Source organism: Haliotis rufescens, unplaced genomic scaffold (genome assembly GCF_023055435.1).
Source record: "Haliotis rufescens isolate VD_foot unplaced genomic scaffold, xgHalRufe1.0.p SCAF_53, whole genome shotgun sequence".
In the NCBI taxonomy this organism is placed as follows: domain Eukaryota; kingdom Metazoa; phylum Mollusca; class Gastropoda; order Lepetellida; family Haliotidae; genus Haliotis; species Haliotis rufescens.
This window is the reverse complement of record NW_025964257.1, coordinates 2856186-2877578: the sequence shown is the minus strand read 5'-3', so window position 1 is coordinate 2877578 and position 21393 is coordinate 2856186. Positions and strand designations below refer to the sequence as shown.

The 21393-nt window shown below is 39.6% G+C and overlaps 2 protein-coding genes and 1 long non-coding RNA gene across 3 annotated transcripts in view; all 3 read right to left on the bottom strand.

Moving 5' to 3' along the window:
• The window catches only part of LOC124127346 (protein turtle homolog B-like), a 278974-nt gene that overhangs the window by 4051 nt on the left and 253530 nt on the right, over positions 1–21393 (bottom strand). The gene's annotated exons all lie outside the window — the stretch shown is intronic.
• LOC125374193 lies at positions 4744–6859 on the bottom strand. The gene is made up of 3 exons (XR_007218555.1): positions 6758–6859; positions 5182–5250; positions 4744–4974 (listed from the first exon to the last, which is right to left on the bottom strand). It is a non-coding gene; the product is annotated as an uncharacterized LOC125374193 (long non-coding RNA).
• Positions 13019–21393, bottom strand: part of LOC124119607 (mucin-5AC-like) — a 198063-nt gene continuing 189688 nt past the window's right edge. The window contains exons 8-15 of the mRNA XM_048385047.1: positions 19559–19834; positions 18951–19223; positions 18398–18544; positions 17912–17939; positions 17693–17733; positions 14772–14858; positions 14370–14477; positions 13019–14038 (exon numbers count right to left, since the gene is read on the bottom strand). Of these exons, the coding sequence (XP_048241004.1) occupies positions 14004–14038; positions 14370–14477; positions 14772–14858; positions 17693–17733; positions 17912–17939; positions 18398–18544; positions 18951–19223; positions 19559–19834 (995 nt within the window). The 3' untranslated portion in view covers positions 13019–14003. The remainder of the gene's footprint in view (positions 14039–14369; positions 14478–14771; positions 14859–17692; positions 17734–17911; positions 17940–18397; positions 18545–18950; positions 19224–19558; positions 19835–21393) is intronic.

Below are 21393 nucleotides of genomic sequence, written 5' to 3'. Positions count from 1 at the left end.
TCTACAGAGGGCGGAGCATGTGATTGATGGAAGAGCCTGGTGTTCTGTCACAGTGTTGGAGGAGGTGGAGGGGGTCAGGGAGATCTGGTAGGGCCCGTCTGGAATACATGGCGCTGTGACACTGATACCGTGATACAAGATACAGACATACGAGAACACACACGTGGTAAACAATGATGAGTTCATGATATTCAGAAAATCACTTTGAAACCTATATGACAACAGAGCGTGTATTTAATAGCAGCATGCACATGAATGAGCTATTGTTTAAACGTTCCACTGTTTGGTGTGGCTATCAAAATATAATTGTTCAGCATGATATATAGATATTTAATAAATTATTTGTTCATTGTTATTACATTTTGTGTATGTTCAAGGCGACAGGCTGTGAGAAAAAAAAATATCGGGAAACTTGACTATAGTCTGTTGATGTCTATATTTACAAATAAGCCAATTCTCCTTTGAAACACAGGTGATGCTGGCAAATGGTCAAGCTCCCTTTGAGTCCGTCAGTCTATATATCCAAACTCGTTTCAGAGTATGCTAGGGTGTTTCAAGAAACGAACAACGCATCAGCAAATCGATGTTGTCATGTTGCCTATGCGATTGTACACGAGTCAGCAGTTAGTTTATAAGCTATGAGGAGAGGTGCACTTTTAGAGCCACGTGCACGTGCACGTGCATGTGTGTGGCTGATTGTACAAGTCCGGACTAATGCCAAGTTTAACATGAATCCCTCACTCAGAAACATCTGAGTTGACCAGTCATTGTTTTAGCCCCCTTAATGCCGAGTGTCAGGCAAAGTCAAAGCAAGTACTATCTTTAAACGTATTTTGGTTCGACGAGGCCGGGAATCGAACCATAGACCTTCCACTCTCCGGCGGACGTTCCATCAACGAGACCAAGGAAGCAGTCTTTTAAGTAATTAAATTGATTGTAATAAGTGTATGGCATTACCAATAATGGTGCACTAAGACAGGGGATTGCATCGGTTCACATTTGTAGTTGCTGTCCATTTTGTCCATTGGGCCTACTCTAATTTGTAAAATGAAGTTCAAGGTCGTAAGTATGATGCATTTTGTGATGATGGTTCGACATAACGTTTTGTTTATAAGTGATGCTCTTGAACTTTATGCTGCCACAGCTTTTGTAATAGTGGAATAAGAATGTCCATGTACCTCTCCATTACAAGCGTATTTATTCCCAAAAGACCGTGCAAAAGATCATAGGCGACTGCAAAACCCCATGGACAAATTCAAATATTTATGTCAATAATACAGCCAATTTTCAGACGAAGCATTTTATGCCTTGCTTCGTGAATTTTAATAGTTTCTTTCTTGACTAGGCTATCCGTCTGGTAGCAGAGTAAACATTGTGTACAGTTGCAATGGGTTACGGACGCCTCCGTTCCAACGATCAGCTGATGACCACAAATAGTCCCGCTCGGATATGATGTTATTACACAGTATGCAATACAACTATTTGTTTATTAAATTGTGATATCTCCAACGTGTACATAATAAATTAATAGTACATGATATTATAATATTTTTTAAACATTTTGTTTTAGTAAAACACGTTTATGACAGACTAACCTAAGGTTAGACACTTCAGCATTCAGGGGAAACATGTAGCCTGTGAAGGTTCGGGGAGCCGATGTTGACCACAAGAGTGAGTGAGTGAGTTAAGATCTAACGTCACATCGGCAGTATTTCAGCCATATCGTGACGAGAAGTACGTTAATAATACATATATTTAGACTAAATAAAAAGCTGTCATCGATGGACAGTACAATAACTAGAATATCACAGATCCGATTTAAATCCAGTTTAGAATATATAAAAGCCATAAGTATCAGTGAACAACACAATATAAAAATGGGCTAGAGATCGTCAGTAGCTAAAGGGAGATCACCATACTAGGGACCATGGGGACTTACAGTACCTTTGCTTCATGCATAGACCCTGGCAGGATTTATATCATCCCTTCAATCACTGGCGATAGTTTACCAGTTAAGCCTAAGATTAAAATGACAAAAATGCTACGTTTTAAATGTCTGGTATGCATAAAAATACTTTGAATGATTTGGGACCTACATACCCTCTTAGGGCGACAATAATTTTACGCTACTTCGTCGAAAAAGTAGTTCTTGTTGCTGTTTGTGTTTTATTATTGTATGTTTGATAGCTGTTCATTTTGGCCAACGGTGATTGAGCTTTGCATGAATCGGTAATGTGTTTACATTACTTACACTGAGGCTCCATGTCGTACCCCTGGCTCCACTCTGACTCCAGACCCTGGCGTTCTGTTGCCTTACATCTGTAGCTGTGACTGTCCCGGGAACTCACTGTGAAGGTGTAGGGGGAACCAGGGGAGGTAACTGTGATGTTAGTGTTGTCACGCTGCCAGGTGTAGGTCAAGGTCAGGCCATGGTCAGCTGGGAGAGTTGTAGAGGAGGAGCTGCAGGTCAAGGTCACTTGCTGGTTGTAGAAAGGAGTTGTTGACACAGGACGGCGAGGAGTGGTGGGCTTGCCTTTCCAAAGAGTTCATATATAAGAGTTCAAGGATCTCTCTATATATATATAGTTCTAGAGTGAGTGAATGAATTAGTGGGTGAATGCGTGAGTGAGTGTATGAGTGTGGTTAATGTTATTTTAGCAAAATTCCACTAATAACACGGAGGGGTTAATACAAATGGCTTTCTCATATTTTACACAGTTAGAGAGTCGAATCCGGGTTTTCCACGCGCCATGTTATTTTGTTAACATTTACACCAGCTTTAAGTCATATAATCATCTTCATACTGACAAAATGTGATACATCTTAAAAGAAAAGCATTTGTAAGAAGGTTACTTTTTCTACACTTAAAACCATGTTGAGATCTAACAGTACAAACGGGATATCAATAACCATGTTAGGATCTAACAGTACAAACGGGATACAACAACCATGTTAGGATCTAACAGTACAAACGGGATATCAACAACCATGTTAGGATCTAAAAGTACAAACGGGATATCAACAACCATGTTAGGATCTAACAGTACAAACGGGAAATCAACAACCATGTTAGGATCTAACAGTATAAACGTGGTATCAACATCCATGTTAGGATCTAACAGTACAAACGTGATATCAACAACAATCACACACACAGAGGCTACGTGATTGTTTGGTTAACTATACCTTACACAAATTACTCTTTTTTTAAACGCGAATTGCCAAAAACCAAAATGCATCCCTCTTAGTCCAAAGACCTCTATCCACGCCTGATTAATACAACTTTAAGTTACAGATGGCACAGTCGTCTGTAGCAGAGCAGTTCGTGTCCCGAAGTGATGACCATGGTGCAACTGAAAACACGTGTGTTCTTTTGTTCCAGAAGGATATACATTTATACACATTATTTGATTTTATTTAAAACGTGCACTGCATTTGTACTGACGGGTTGAAAATGTATATTTTATGAGCGCAATGCACAGTAAGAGTTGCGTCATTTAGGCGTGCGAGACAAAATGACCGTGGGTTGAAATCAAATAATCACACTGATTACTATTTTTTGCTCTCACTCACATGTCCTTGGGGATTAAACACAATTTGTAAAGATTTAGGGTACGTCCCCCCACTTTAATACTGTTAGCTCACTAATATTAGTTTCATTCATCAATGGGCAAGCTTGTGTTCGAGATAAGGTTGTCTTTTTGCTTTGACTACATGTAACCATTTTACTGGTGGGAGATGCGCTAACACCAAATTAAGCTTTGCTGTTACGTTTGTCTTCAATTCCAGCACTACAAAGTCGCAAATATCCTTCTGGCATCAGTACCACTTATACCAGTGTTGCCTTGCAGGCGACATTAATCTCCGATGCATTCGTTTGTTACCTGGGAAATCTATTAGAATTATTAGAGAGGAATGATGGGGTACAAAAACAAAATCGTTACTTGCAGGATCAGGAGATACCTGACGGAAGTCACGTGATGAAATGTTGTTTAAATTTTCAAACTGCTCTGATTGGTGTATGTTTATTGAAAAGAGGATTGTTTGGGGGTTACCTTAGTGTTGAGCGTAAACGAGTTTTCACTTTGCTGTTATGTGATGAACAATGAAGTACAATCCACCAATTGGATGAAACTATGTAGATCATGTAGTTTGACGTAGATTTACGGAATGTAACATACAGACACACAAATAGACAGGCAAACACGCACGCACACACGCACGCACGCACGCACGCACGCACGCACGCACGCACATACATATTCTGTATCCCTGAATGCAATCAGACTGTCATTTAGATTTCAGATATTGTTGCCCACTAATGGAAGCGATCATGCGTTACCGATATTGTTTTGTGCGTTTACGTACCTCTTTACAAAGATAGAATTCCAAAACGAAAGATACTTAATGTTTAAAGAAAATTATGGTTTTGATAATCGATTAGGTATATAGATAATAAATATCAAAGTGCTGGCTTGACTAATCTGTCAAATTAGGACTACAAGGTGTGTATTCAAATACACGGACGATTATGTTTACTTTACATTGTTAGGGTATCTGAATATGTATATTGGATATTTAGAGGGCTAAACTATGGTTACCGTCAAAACAGCAACTGATTAAATTGCCGCTCACCCAGAACAACAAGTTTCTGTCCACAGTTCTGTATCACAGCAGTAGCCCCTCCAGCCCCACACGTGTATGTCCCTGCATCTGATGTCTGGATGTTGTTGATGGTGAATGTGACATTCCTGGCTGCTATGTTCCCGTGGTACACCAGTCTGCCTCTGTAGTTGGACAAGACAACAACTGTCCCAGTACTTGCCACTATGAACACAGCAGCACCAGCAGGAGTGACAGTGTAGAAACTGAGACCTGACCCCAGACCTCCCTGTGGAATCTCCCAGCTGAACCTGGCTGTGTCAGACACTGCAGACAACACTGGACGGGCACTGGGGGCCCCTGACACAACACCTGCAGGAAGAAGATACTTGGATATCTAGAAGTATCACCGTACTAAACAGTCACGTTTTGTTTGACTTGTTCTGATGATTAAACTAGGAGGTATTTCATTCATCTCTAGTATGTAAGCTAATTACTGTTAAATTACCAATCAACACAAAACCGAAAAAACTATAGTAAATTACAATTACAGTTATCACACTTATACGAATTACATACCTGCAATCGCATATATTATAGAAACAGCAGCTATCTTCACCATGCTTGTTGTCTGGCACCTCGGTGAACCTGGAATGAAGGTCCATCGTCTATCATGCATTTCATGCAGGTTCGAGTGTCCATGAGCTACGTGTATGAGATTACCGCCTTCGTGGCCTAGTCGCTCGAATATGTTCAAAGATGGTCCTTGTGTGTACCCTGCATGGCGCTCGGCATTGAACGAATAAAATCGGCTTGGAGTCAATATACTGGGTCTGAGTTGGGTATCCATGATGACACAGCTGGCTAGCACTATGATATCTATTAATCCAGAGTAGTTACACACACGTACCCACACATACGTTCATACACCAATACACAAACCTACACAATACACACACGTACCCATATACACATACTCACACGCCGCTGTCAACCCGTCTGAAAGACAATTAAATTAAATAATATGTTTATCAGTTTTGTAACACAGATTGGTAGGATCAAGGGTGAATATCTCCAAAATAGCTTCGATTTTCCGGCGCCAACTTGGATTCTCTAGCCTTGACAAAAAGGCAACTATTTACAATATTTCCTTTGAGGCCATAATTGGACATGTACTGAATATAAATATCAAAAACATGTAAAAATGTACATCTGAATCCAAAGTACACCTTTTGTCCTGCGTTCACATTATAAACAGACATATTTGCATACTTGTGTAAGCAGACCGCCTCAGTGGTCTTGTGGATAAAGCGTCTGTCCGGACGAGAGATAGACACACTAACACACATATTAAGATATGTACACACGTGTATGCACGTCGCTATCAGTGCAGTAGCCTTGTAACCTTGACCACGATGTTAAAACTAATTTTACCAGACCTCAATTCACTTGTTTAAACAGATACATGTGACTATCGTGTGAGGGCCTAAGGCTCCGAAACTCTGCAAGCTGTAAGACCACAAAACCCATGGCACTCGAATCGTATCAGCATGTGTTCACTTACTATATATTACCTGTCAAGATATGTGTTTTTATGAGCCCTTCACGTACATATAACTCATACATAGGCGACACATATAGTGCTGGCACGTGGCCAGCAACTCGCAGAGGGCAGCTGGAGACTGCATTCGGCAGCTAGATTCCTGAGAGTGACAAGGTCTTCGGTCTTGCTCAAAACTCAAAATACACGTGGCATGTGACTTTGTTCGAAACACGCCTCTGTTCCTCCAACAATAAATGGGTACCCGGTAGGCTGAGATGTTCATTTGACTGTTAATCTTCTAATGCCATAGACGCAGTTTGGGTTGTATACTTCCCAGGGGGCTGAGAATGAAAATCGATTTCACACTGATCTATTGATGGTAAATAATCTAGCGCTTTGAGCGTGCTTTAAATGTGAATTGGGAGTAGTTTAGATAAGCACATTATTATGTGCAGATGTAGGCCGCGTCAAAGAGCGCGAGTATATCGAGATGTTGTGGATGATTACTCTATATTATGTCATGCAGAAGAAGCGTTCACACGTGGTGATAACAGTAAACATAGACACAGAATATGTCATGTGGTAAGCCTGGAAATATAGCAGAGTACATACCTGCTGAGGTTTCAAGTTGCCAGACACAAATTGTTGCTACAGTCGTCGTGTGTGACCGGGTAGCTCAACACGGAAGTAATATACAAGGTCGTGTTTACATGTATACCATTAGCTTTAAACTAGTTCAGTAGTGGCTAAATATAGCCGATCAATCTACGTCATATGGGTTTCAGATTCAGTGTTAAATACATATACAGCGGCTTTGTTAAAATCTGAACTGGTGATAGCAAATTAGATCCGTCAAAATGTAATCTTCCAAAAGGAGGGGAAGGGGGTATTCGAAAATAACAGATTATTGCAGAAATACAAATATGTATCGCGTGATGGTAATGAATGGATAATACACATGAAGGAATAAGGAAGCTGGAGTTTGCGCTGATTTGATCAATGATGGGTCATGGGCCATGCTCCTCCCATTGTCTGAGCCAGTTCGGCTAATGTAGAGGTTTTCCTCTGACGTCTGACACCTGATATGTCCCAGACGTGCTCTATGGGTGAAAGGTATAATGGCTAGATCGTTGCATTCTAGTGAACTATTGACGCCAGTATGTTGTCTCAGTAGTACTGCCAAGTGACCCTTTCATGGACAATACGCAATCAAAGTCTGTGTGAAATGGCTTCTGAATTTCCAATATGATGCTCAGTAATTCACTATGGCCATCACCGTATTGTGCATTCTGTGGATCGTACATGTATCTACTGTTGTTGACGGGAGACATGGGTGACTGTCACGGCTCTCCTTGCCATGGGTAAACTCTAATATAGAAGGGTTGGCAATAAAGAAGACTTAGATCCCTCTGCCCAACAGGTACACCGCCCCTGGTTGTTAGCTATAAATTGTAAAACAAACATATTAACAGATTCCGCCGACACACTCGTAATATTCTCATATTCTCCTGCTCCTTTCTAAAACACCTCTTCTTGACAACCGAACTGATCTGGTTTAGTAGGATAAAACTGTACCATTGCATCCCAAGTAAGTCAGACATTAAAAGGAAACATTTATAAGTCGGTTGCACTGACAAACACACCAGGATAAATAGAGGTTATCACGCATGTTTGTTTGGGGATGTAAATATCCTGCAATAGGAAAAAACATTGTGACAACTGATCCTGCTAGGCGTTAACATTTTATCATCCTTGTTTGACATAAAATTGAGGTTGGGGTAAAGAGCAAATGACCTCACTTCATTTGGAACAAAAGGTTTCACAAACATGATGATACAAAAATACTTCCTAAAATTGTTGGGGTACACAAGATACCACATGTCCACTGTACATAAAAGTAATGCCTTAAGTCATTGGACAAATATAGTTTATATAATTACTTCTAATATATTTAGACTTTGAAACACATTTTGTTACTTTATAGTATAGTACCCAATGTATATGCAATTGTAGACTGTCACACACACACACACACACACACACACACACACACACGCACGCACGCACGCACGCACGCAAGCACGCACGCACGCACACACGCACGCCCGCATGCACGTCGCAAAATAAGTGCAATTATCTTGGAGGCGACGTTAAATCTAAAGTCTTACTCCTTTCGTGTTATACATCAGTGTGATGTTATATCAAGAATTGAGAGAAGAAATACAGTATGCTATAAGGACTGGGCACAAAAACAAAATATATAAAGGATGTAAAGAAATGTAATACTATTGCTATTGATTATTATCACCATTTCATATTAAGCTGTAAACGTAGATGTTCAGGGGAGGTGTATTCTTTTCAACTCTAATTGATGACGTTGATGTTTAAACGTCTGTCTGTAATGGCGATAATGGTGATAACGATGGTGCAGATAACAATGGTATTTATGAATTAACGTGGCATTTTACTGTTACAGAATTCTCTAAGTGTTCACATAACATAAAGCATATCTTGAACAACTTGTGACAATAATACTACAAATATGAGTAATATACTCTTCAAAAAAAGAAACGCAATACAAATAAGTTTGGCCATAAAAGCATCATAAGGGGACCATGGGGTGCAAAACGAAGAGGTTTAATGTGTTTTAGTGTCAGTGACAAATTTCCAGATCAAAATAATCTCAACAAGGACATGCAAAACATAAGTCGGGAAACATGTACGATTCGGAAAAAAAGCCACTGACCAGATACATTGACTAGATGCAGGGAGTTGTGAAACAAAGGATTTTAGCTGACGACCCTGGGTATACAAGTGACCAGATTAAAGGTCTGGGAGGAGAGAGTTTAGACCTGGCCTGCGACTGTAACACTTTATTTGTTGTCTAAATAAACAGTTGTGGACCCTCAGGGGGACTTGTGTTGTTCATGTCGAAGTAACCGCTTAGATTATCCAACTCTAAGTGTGATACAAGATTTCTCCTCTGTCGAGTAGATGGAAGAACACGGGTCTACAGACGTCGGGGAGAACGCTTCCCCGGAAACTACGTACGGGAAGTCGACAGGTTTGGTTTGGGTAGCGTTATGATCAGGGCGGCTATCTCTCATCATAACAGGACAGGTTTGTTCCATATCCAGGGCAATCTTACGGCTCAACGATACACCATCGAAATTTTCCTGCAACATGCCCTCCTATTTGCAGCCAACAGCAACGGTGAATTCCAGCAGGACAACACTTGACCGCATACAGCACGGATCACAAGAGCCTGTATACACAACAACAACGTTGATGTTCTCCCCTGAGCCTCCAGATCCCCGGATCCGCCGACGTCAACCACACCACTAGACGTTGCAGCAGTTGGCTGTATCATTGCAGGCCGTGTGGGCGACGATTCCCCATTATGTGATTCGCATCCCCGTCTCTTCCATGGGCAGGAGATGTCAAGCTGCTACCCAATGGACGTCAACGTTGATTTTCAGCAAGTCATATCATTGCGTAAGCGGTATCTACGGTTAAGCAAAAGTGTTTTTTACGAACACCTCATACGTAAACAATGATTGTGTGCTGTTCACATCCCCAAAACACTAACTTGAGCACGCAAACAGCAATTGTGGGCGCCGTGCGTGAACATACATGTACAACCTGTGAATCATGACCTTAAAGTCGAAGAGATGTTCATGAATATGTTATGAAATGTGCATTATTTCATTGAAAAAAAAAAAATTTTACTGAACTTTGTAAGAAGCACAGTTACTTTTTTTCCTGTTTATCTACATAAGTGGTATGACAATTCCAAGGCATGATATACAAAGAAGTCAATCACAAAACATGTGATACATCGCTTGCCTAGTGCTTCACTGTGTTAACTGTTAATGTTCCACATGGTATCCACTGACAAAGCTACCAAATTTGCAAATTTAAAGGGAAACAACTCTTTGAAGCATAGTAAAACATTAATCACTTCTGCAGCTGAATATATCATGTCTCTTTTAGGTTAGTTAAGTGTGTAAAAGAAGAAATTAACGCCGCCATGAGTAGCCCAAATTTTAATATGGATGCTTTGCATGATTCACTTTCTAATATTTATTCATATTTGTGTTTTGCTTTCTTTGGATTGTCCAAGTAATGACGATATTTTGTCACAAAAACCTGCGTCGCTGTAACCGTATACACAGCTGCACCACATCACTTGACGTCAGGAGACGATGCATACGAAGCGTCGAGAACGTCATTGAAGGTATGCGGTCTTTGAATATCACATTTCATACTTGTGAGATATTTACACAATGACATATTGCTTCAATGACCCATGTCAAAGTTCACTGCCTACACTATTTTGCTAGTTGAGAGATATCTTATCTGATATAACTTGCGTGTCGCTGGTTTTGTCACCTAACTGACTGAACATATTAACCAAATAGGCTTGATTCATATGAGAATGTATACAGCGTTGCTTACTGGCTGGCAGACACAGATCATGGGATCTATTCCTGTACATACAGTGGTGACTGAACACACCAGATAGGGCAGATATGTGCAGGAAAAGGTTTTAATCGGTTACAAGAACCACAGAACCAGTTTTGGGGGGATAAATTGGAACTTTTACATTCAAATAAAAATATCAACGGTGTTTATGTTTACAAATACACGCATTACAATAAACTCTTATGTGTGACTTACGTTGCAGTGAATCTAGTGAATAGCAGGCATTGGACTCCAAATTAGGGAAGAGTGAAGCCCACCTCACATTTAAATCGTATTTTCTAGTAGCTTTCTCTTTTAAAAAGAGTATGTGTGGAATTGTATTAAGGGTGAATGTGAAGTGAATGTAAACATGAAGATGTCACATGGTTATGGCTAGATTGGTGCCTTTAGATAACTTCATCACCAACCATTTGATAAATATTTCCACCGCCTTGCACACACCACTTCCCTGTGTTATTCACTCTAAAGCTGTCGGAATAAGTCTGCCTTTTCAAAGTTAATACTTACCCACTTACAAATGGAAAACCGTTCTATTGGCAAAAGTGACAGATGTTACTTCAGGTATATTTACAGTTGCTTACATGCTCACTAAAAACATGAAAACAAGATATTGTTTTATTCAAGACAAGTAAAAAAGTAATAATTTCAACTTTGGTTGTAAATGTAAGGACTTGAAAGTAATATGTAAGTAATTGAAGATATGAAGAATACGAAGAAATTATTTTCAATAACATTGTTACACAGCTACTCTTACGTGTGTACGTTTACAAAATGTGCAAACAGATTTCCATAAGTTATAAGCATAAACTAATATCAAGTTAGCAGTTATATCATGAACGGAAAACTTCAGAGACTGACACAAGTGGCGCACTGATGTCATACAAAAGAAGTGTTATCGTACAATAGAAGTGTCATGCGTTGACCTGTCCTTTTGTCCCAGTGTCAATCATTACGTTAAGGAGTTATTTAGCTAAGGATTGCTGATTGATGCATAAAACGTCACGCCACCTACCATGCATAGACTGACTTAACCTCAATGAAGTTAATGTCAACCAATGGAATCAATTAATTGAAATGGCACATCAATATTTTCGTATCTTAATGATCACTGCTGTGTCCAAATTGATTGCAGCTATTTATTAGTTTGAAAGTAACCCGATGCACGTGGTTATTGCACCTTGTATTAATCACTGGAACAAATGTATAAAAGTGTATACTTGTACTCATATAAGGCAGACATGACAAGAGTTGTGGCGTCGCTGTCGACTCACGTGACCCAGGAACCCAATTCCATTCTCGATGCTAACCATTGTCCTCTAAAAAAGGCTCTAATTTCAGTGAAACTTATGTTTTATTATTGATTCCTTATGGCCAGATTGTGACCTTTTTAGACAAAATTAACAATATTTTCTTTCTTACAAAAGTAACCTCATACTTAGAAAAAATTGTTAACGGAGTAAAAATCATGACACCATTATGTTTGCTTTGCATTCTTTTTTATTTAGATCCAGTTCTTTATGAATAATTCATGGGTGGTAGGGTAGCCTGATGGTAAAAGCGTTCGCTCGTCACCCCGAAGACGCGGGTTCGATTCCCCACATGGGAACAATGTGTGAAGCCCATTTCTGATGTCCCCCGCCGTGATATTGCTGGAGTATTGATAAAAGCGGCATAAAACCCTACTCATTCGCTCACTCACTAAATAAGTATTTGATTACCAGTACCAGAATCTTAATTGTGTGTAAATCAATTTGAAAAATATATAGTTAATCAAGTTCCATGCATGTAAGATGGTAAGATGGTAAGTAAGTTAGACTGTTCGGCGTATTTATTCATTAGCCTATACTTTAGTTTAGTTGACTTGCAAATACTGGTCGATAATCCAGTGTAGACGTAATATGATCGATCGTGATACGAATGGAGTAAATGTGAGTAAACAGAAACTGCCGTAATTTGATCATCTGAGCGAGAGATGTACGCTGGACTGAATGTCGTTAAACATCGTATTCAGTGCAATCCCCCGAACAGGCTATTCAACTAACATGTCAGTTCCATTGTTGGGTTACACTAGCACGGGATATTTTATTACATTCACACGGACGTAACTTGACATCTGGGTACATTATGATATTTGAATGTGTTCAGGTGCTGAGATCGATTACAGATGTATGCAATCAAACAAGTAAAACCACTTCCTTATTAAATATCAATAGGTTGTAGCTGTTCATGGTTCACCCTTACTTCAAGATTGCACCTACTTATGAAGATGGACGCGGGTACTCAATCTCTGGCTTACAGTGTGAGGTCTAGTGGCATAGACCCAATGGATGAATACGCTTACAATCTGCGCCAGTCATGTAAACATTTTATCAAACACTGACATGTCCATTGATTTAAACATATTTTATTTACAAGGAAAAGGATCTGGCACAAGTTTTCACAACTTCCGCAGACCTCTCCAAAACATTCACATGGTTAGCGTTATAAAGTAACAACATTGACATATGTATAAAAGATAGAGTATATACAAACAGAGGGAAGCAGCAGGAACGGTGTTTTACATTTACATAAATCTATTATAGTGTAGTTGATACACTTCTGGACAGAGTCAAATAACTGTATATTGTAGCTGAGATGATAGCTCCCATTTAACAATATAGACACATCAGCGACCAGCTTTACTTTACACATTTCAATTATGCTACTAAACATCATTGTTCTTGCAGTTTGATCAAATGGAAAATCGATTTCAAAAGGGTAATTACAGAGACTGTTACAATTCGGTGTGGCCAGAATTGTTCCATTCTGTCAGAGGGTTACCTCGTGTAAAATGTACATGTCTAGGCAGCTATGCGAAATAATGGGTATGAATGGTTTGGGTTGTGATTCAGTAACAGTGTGTAAATCTCAGTGTTGTATTGCTGTGTGTTAGATTTGAAAATACCGAAAGTAGGATTGAAATCAATTTGGTGTAATTAGTAATTGGTTGTTCTGGAATGAAACAAGGTATGTTGTATGGTAGCCTACATTGTACAAGATGCATGTTCGTTGAGGTATAACAACATGCTCATGTGACTTATTCCCCTCCTTTTAAAGTTCCTGGCAAGGCAAGTTGTACATCTTTATCTTTCTGAACTTCGTGTGGCATTCAAAACCCTTGAGAAAATATTTCAATCATAATTTCAATTAATTAATGGATCTTAATCTGGATGTAACAGGCTGTCTTCTACGAAACCTAAAGAGCGTTTTCAGAAGAATTTTAAAAACAAGTGAATCATTGTCATGTTTGTTTGCTTGTCTGAAGCAGTTTGTCACGAAGAGCTTGTAAATTTATGCTTGGTGTATCATATTTTCTTGTCTGGCTCAATACGTTTTACTCAGTTGTTGATGCATTGGCGTAGGTCGGATCTGAAACAATAAGGGAGGAAATAAGACCAGTTACACATTCTTGGTCCAAAATCAAATCCCCAACAACTGCAACTGCAACTGAGGGACAGCAGTGCACACGTCACAAACCATCTGCGGGTCCACAGTTAAAAGATCAGAGTAGCACGGTTGACTCCTGGATAAAGTAATCCTTCATAACATACACTTCTTCACACTGATAAACAGAAATGCAGATCTATTATATCTGCTTAACATGCCTTTTGTATACATAACACCATACACGGTTACCAACACCAGGTTACACTGCAATAGGTAAACATTCAAAGAAAGTAGATTGGAATAAATGTTCAACCTTTCACTTTCCTGTCCATGTTTTCATACGTATGTAACTCCACAGCTTCGTAGGTGGCTGGTGACCGCTCCTGTATACCTTCATACTCCGGCTCATGTGGCACGCAACCTATGTGACATGAAGAAGTCCATACAAATTATCAAATCACCTGACATGTAAAACGTGTAAAGTTGATTGTTAGGTCTGTATCACGTATTGGTGGGCAGAACCAACATGAAATACTTCTACAATAGCTGATATGGAATATTCGATTTGCATGTATATGATTTGATTGCTGTCATCTTTTTTGTATTCGAAGACAGTATTAGTCTCCAACATAACGATATGTCTATTGTACATCCTGATAAGAAATGATTGGGCTGTCTCATCCATGCTAATTGTTCCTAGAAGCCATTAACTCACCTTTAGTGTTTTCGTAGATCTTCAACTGGGAATAAGGCTGCGATGCACACTCCTCAAACCTGGCATATTGACTAAGATCCTGGATGTCTGCAATGTGAGAATACAACCCGAAATTGTCTAAAATGCCACATGCCTACAGGACAGAACATTATACTATATGTGTTTCATTATGCAATACAAAAAATCACATGCGTACTGACGATTATAACTTAAAGGATGAAATACAAAATTAGATACATTTTATGCAGTTGGACATTTTGTTTTGGCTAGATTTACAAAACAGTCAAAACATGGATTATAATAAACTCGATGGCGACTAAACCTTTTAATTAAATCGACAAAAGCTATACTTGCAAGAAAGAAATCAAACTCATAATTTAACGTACATTAGGTACGTTAGGAAGTCTATTGTTATGCAAAAGGTGATATACGCTTTGAAAGATATGGCTTGTATAAAGTTTTTCAGCCACAATTCACAAGAGCAGCAGCATTATTAGCAGTTTTAGGTAAATACAAAATTCACTTGAAATAGTCGGTTTTAAATCCCCATATTTCTCCATCGTAGGTTAAGAGAGGTAACACCATTGTATCAAATAATCTTGACCCGATATTTATCTCCAGTCAAACACATAGATTATGAAGTTCGAAGATCATTTGGCAAACTTTCTCTGCTTGTTGTGATATTGTTGAGGATGCGGCTTTGGGAATAAACTAATTCAAAGATATTTGTAATTCGAGTTAACTTTTATATGTTTTCCTTTATAGAACCACTTTTCATAATTGTTTTAAATATCTTAAAGACAAGATTCTGAAACTTATGTTAAAGAAAGTCCCCATCAGTCACGAAAAACACTGAAACAGTCAATTTGATATTTGATATAGTTATGTCTGCATTTGACCATTTCTGTAATCTTCCCTTTAGGATTTCAACAAATATTTTCCCAATAGCTGGCAGCAGTGAGTTTCCTCTGAAGTTCTGCATATCATTAACATATCCATTCTTGTAAAGTGGGCATATAACTGTTTTACACCGTTCATACAGATAATCGCCACTGGTTAAAATAACATTAACAATATTTACCAAAACAGATTTCACTATATAATGTTGTAAAAGAATACAAAATGTATGGAGCACCTCACCGACATGTGGGATTGTGTGGATGTGAATTTCACCCATATGTCTTCAGTATACGCACGTTGCTACAACCACTTTTAAACTCAACCAATATGATTCAGCATTAAACACTTCAAAAGTAATCACCAGATAGTAGAATGTATAGCATAACGCGCGTGACATTATTTTGATTGTAAACAAATTTAAAGACTCATGCTGACCCATGAATACGATCCCTATGTGACTCTGACAGCAACTTTGGTCACAATCACAATGTTGAAGACAGTCTCAGTTGTAGTAATAACCGTTCAATGAATGTTGTATATCTAATTTTCTGTCTACCAATCTAAAATGAGTGATAGCTGAGGGATTTGTTAGTTACGAGGGGCGTTCAATAAGTTTTACAACTTCAATATAAGACCAAGTCGCAGAATATATTTTGCACTTCCAACAACGCCTCTGTGGCAGCCTTTATGTCCTCGTCATCCTAGAAACGTCTTCCACGTAGGGCAGATCTCATTCGCCGGAACAGGAAATAGTGACAAGGGGCTAAGTCTGAGCTGTAGGGTGGGCGATTTAACTGTTGGAATCCACATTCACATATGGCGGCCTGTGCAATTCTCGACTTGTGAACCGGAGCGTTGTCATGCAAAGGTAGAATACCACGTGTTAACACCCAACGGCGTTTCTGGCGAATATATTTTCGCAATTCTTTCATTACATAAGCATAATACTGTCCATTGATTGTAGTTTTTGGTTGCATGTAATCATTCAGTAATATGCCTCTTGCATCCCAAACTATGGTGGTCATTTCCTTGACAGCCGAAGGTTGAGTGCGCAACTTCCTCGGAGGCGGAGACTTGGGGGCTTTCATTGCATGGATTCCAAGTTAGTTTCTGGGTCCCAGTGGTGGATCCATGTTTCATCGCCTGTCACAAGACAAGAAAGAAATCCGGCTTTATCAGCAGTATAGAGATCCAGGAGGTCTCAACAACTTTCAGTTCTCTGATGGCGATCCTGAGCTCTGAGGTTTCTAGGTACCCATCTTGCAGATACATTGGACATACCAAGATGCTCATGAATAATGGTTACAACGGTTCCAACTGATATTTGGAACTCCCTAGAAAGTTCAGATACTTTCACTCGTCGGTCAGACAAAAGTCTTCTTTCTAGAGCAGCAATGGTTTCTGGTTTGGTGCCATCTGAAGGGCTGCTTGATCTGGGTCATCATCTATGGACTCCCTAGCCCATTTAAACTGTAGAGACCAACGGCAAACTGTGTAATAGTCAGGAACATCCTTACCCATCACTCTACCCATGCGATCATGGATTTCTTTGGTTTTGCATCCCTCATTGGTAAGGAGGAACTTTATTACAGCACATTGTTCATGTTTGAGAGAATCCATGATTGTGACCACCCTCAGGTGGATGAAGTGATCACATCTAACTTATTGTTGTGTCTGGAACTTGTCATGACACGTGTCAACCTTATGTTATGACTAGTGTTACACCTGCCACAAGTTCACATTATTTGTGTAAACACACATGTCCAAGTTGCAAAACTTATTGAACGCCCCTCGTATGTTCTGACAGCGCACCAATGTAAAATGTTCTGACTTCGCACAGCAAGATGTTCTTCAACAGGATAAAAACTTCATTAGCATCATGGTGGTAAGGACATGAACCTGATTTCATTTACATGTACTTGGTGCTGATTTCGATGCTTCTGAATTGGATCCGTGTCCTTTTCTTCCTATATGACTGCTTAGAGCAAAACATAATGAAAATATCAAAGCAATTTTCTTACCTGAGTTCTGAGTGTTTACTATTGGTTGCTCCCGAGTGTCTCTGAAGAGAAAATAAAGAGAATACTATAGAAACCTTTTCATCCAACAACTGATGGTGATTGTTGTCAACTTCATTATTAAGCATAGCATTAATAACTTCCATTGATACAATGTTTTCAGGGTGCATGTTTTATTTTCTGTAAAGTCAAAACAAATTGAGAGTGTTTTGCACAACTTACCTGTCTTGAATCTGAGCAGCAGGTCTACCTGTAGCAAATGATACAAACCATAAGTATCACGGATGAAGTCACCAGGAAAATTCCTCGAAGAACATCAATACACTTTATATATTGGACTTGTTTTAATAGACTGGTAATTGTAAGTGCATAGTTATTGATGACTATTTCAATATATAATTGTATAAATAATTGACAGTGAGATACTCCCTGCTAATGACTGATGAACGTTTCTTTCGCCACTGGTTCAGTTATGCATGAGCGCATAAGTGGCACTACCATGTCATGGCTTAAGAATTATCGCTTATTCTTTCTCATAAATACTTGATGATTGATCTACGGCGCCGCAATTCGCTGGGCAGGGTTGCGTCCTTCAGGCGTGCCAGAAACATATCAAAATGGGTTCGAATTCCTATTTTCTCTGATAATTGTTCACTGAAAGAATAAATCAGAGAACGGCAGAAAAGCCTATTATCGATTTCACATTACCTCGATCATGTGGTGACAGTAGGTGACGCCTTCTAAGATAGATCAGTGCTGCACCCATCACTATGATAACAATGATGCATATCCCCAGTCCTACACCAAGGCCAATTCCAAGTGATGACCCCGACACACCAGACTGGTGTGGATTACCTGGTGATAGATAGATATAAACACATACGTCAATTTCTCAAATTACAGTTAACAATGACCCTGACAGTAGACCTCCCCTGTAGACATGTATGTTGCTTTAACTAATGTGATATACACATACACTATCTGTACTCACAGTTAACAATCACCCAGACTGTAGAACTCCCCTGTAGACGTCTGTGTTGCTTTAACTAATGTGAAATACACAGACACTATCTGTACTCACAGTTAACGATGACCCTGACAGTAGACCTCCCCTGTAGACATCTATGTTGCTTTAACTTATGTGATATACACAGACACTATCTGTACTTCCAGTTAACAATCACCCTGACAGTAGACCTCCCCTGTAGACATCTATGTTGCTTTAACTAATGTGATATACACAGACACTATCTGTACTCACAGTTAACAATCACCCTGACAGTAGACCTCTCCTGTAGACTACCACCAGGACACACACTGCCTGTGTTGACTCTCCCAGTACAGACGTATTCCCCGTCATCAGATCTGTTCAGGTCAGCTTTCATCACACTGCTCCCTGGCATGGGGGAATCATTGAAGGTCCAGGCGATGACAGCGTTGTCAGGATTACCATCAGCTGAACATGTCAGAGACAAGCTCTGTCCTTCCTTCCTGGTCTGTGTGGCAGCCGGAGTTATTGTTGGCACGCCAACATCTGAAGGGTTAATTGTAGTTTCTGATTTGCACATAGAATAGGTACTACTAGCATGAATGAGATGAATGAAATTGCAATGTACGAAGCATATTTCACTTCAAACATCCTCCACCTTCCTGAAAACAACGTATGGCATCAACATTTGATACGCCACAATAGAAGTGATAGAGTATAAACTTTTATTTTAAGTTAGAGGCCACAGGCTAAGACACCTAACATTACAATAATACAACTACTGATGAAGTGATTTCATTGCATTAAATAGGAACGTTGATAACTGTAGAACAGTAGGTAAAGAGGTAATGATTCCAACCTAAATAAGAAAACGTACTTACAATATACACTGAGTTGCCTGGCATCTGACTGTTGACGTGAGGATCCAGCTCTCTCTGTGTAGGTGTTACCAGCAGCACATCTGATGTCAGCTCCGTTGTCAGCCTCCACTGGAGAGAACGTGTAGGAGCTGCCTGTGTGGACTGCTGCGTTGTTCTTTGTCCAGTAGAAGGTGGCCGGAGGGTTGCCATGGTCAGGGGACGAGGAACAGGTCAGTGATATGGACTCTCCTTCACATAGAGTACCAGGGTTGGTTGTGGTGGGTTTGTCTGGTGGATCTGTATTATACATACACAGTGTGATATATTGTCACGGTCAGGGGACGGGGAACAGGTCAGTGATGTGGACTTTCCCTCACACAGAGTACCAGGGTTAGTTGTGGTGGGTTTGTTAGGTGGATCTGTGTTAGGGATGCACAGTGTGAGTTACATTGCCAAGATCAAGGGATGAGGAACAGGTCAGTGATGTGGACTTTCCTTCACATTGAGTACCTGGGTTAGTTGTGGTGGGTTTGTCAGATGGATCTTTGTTAGGGATGCACAGTGTGATACATTGTCAGGTGTATATGCATATGAATGTCATAACATCACGAACGGAACGGACAAGTTCTAGCCATCATATAGTCATTCGAATAGGCCTAGTTTACTCCAAGACGGATAGATCCTTCTAACTATCACTTAACCCCAGACGTTCATCGGTACAATATGGATGCATATCAAAACTGAATGATTGACATATTGCACTTGATTTCTTTAGATACCACATTTATATAACAATAAAAGCGACAGACCCCTTTCAATATTCATAAATCTCTGCCAAAATATGTGTTCATGATTCACCATCAAACACTGCAAACACGAAAACGTCGTTTTTTTCCATATATGGTCATTGGACGGAAAAACGACGTTATTTGGACGTTTTCAAACCATCGTTTTTCCGTCCAAATAACGTCGTTATTTGACATCGGAATTTACTGGGAGAGAACGATAGCGTTAAGCTCCACCCTTTCTTGATTGACATTGTCAATGAAGCAGCAGCGTCTACCGGTATTTCTACTTCTCAGTTTTCATTGGTCAGTCCCCGCGTGTTAGATTACAGGCCCGCGTTTGACGCTGCACTCGAAGCGCTTAGCGGAAGTACTGAAATCAATCGTTCTGCGCATGCGGATTACTTAATGCCTTGACCAAATTTTCATTCTGTGCATGCGCGACTTCGCGTATTGTTTCTTAGATTTAATGTCACCATTATTTGACAATGGTTCATAAACACAGTCACGTGAAGGTTCGGAATCGTAACGAGTAACTCCATTTAAATTAAAGAGGGGCCCCAGTGATAGGGGAGATTCCAAGATAAAACTATTCTATGGCTATCTAGGCTGCCACCCAAACCGATCTAAACGGGACCCGATAGCTTATTGTATGCTATATAGTCATATGGAAGTGGACAAGAACTATACATTGTATTCCGGGCGATTGTTCTTGCATTTACTTATAAGTCAGGATAATGGACTTAAAAGGGGAGTTGTTGAATGTAATTATTTTAATTATTAAATGTTGCCTATACACTAATCTGGACGAACTTCTCATTGTTCTGTTTATGTCATCCTATATACTATTAGTATGTTACCGTTCTAAAGTCAACCTCTCACATAACATTATATTGTTCATAGTATCAAAGTTTAATCAACAATATCAATAGCAGCGATTTAAACCACTGAAACACCCAAACACAAGGCTGTTATCAAGCGCTAGTGCAGACGTGATACATCGTAAAAACTGTATCATGATGTCTTCATAAATTCAATTATACTACGAGATAGTACGGCTAACGCTGACTC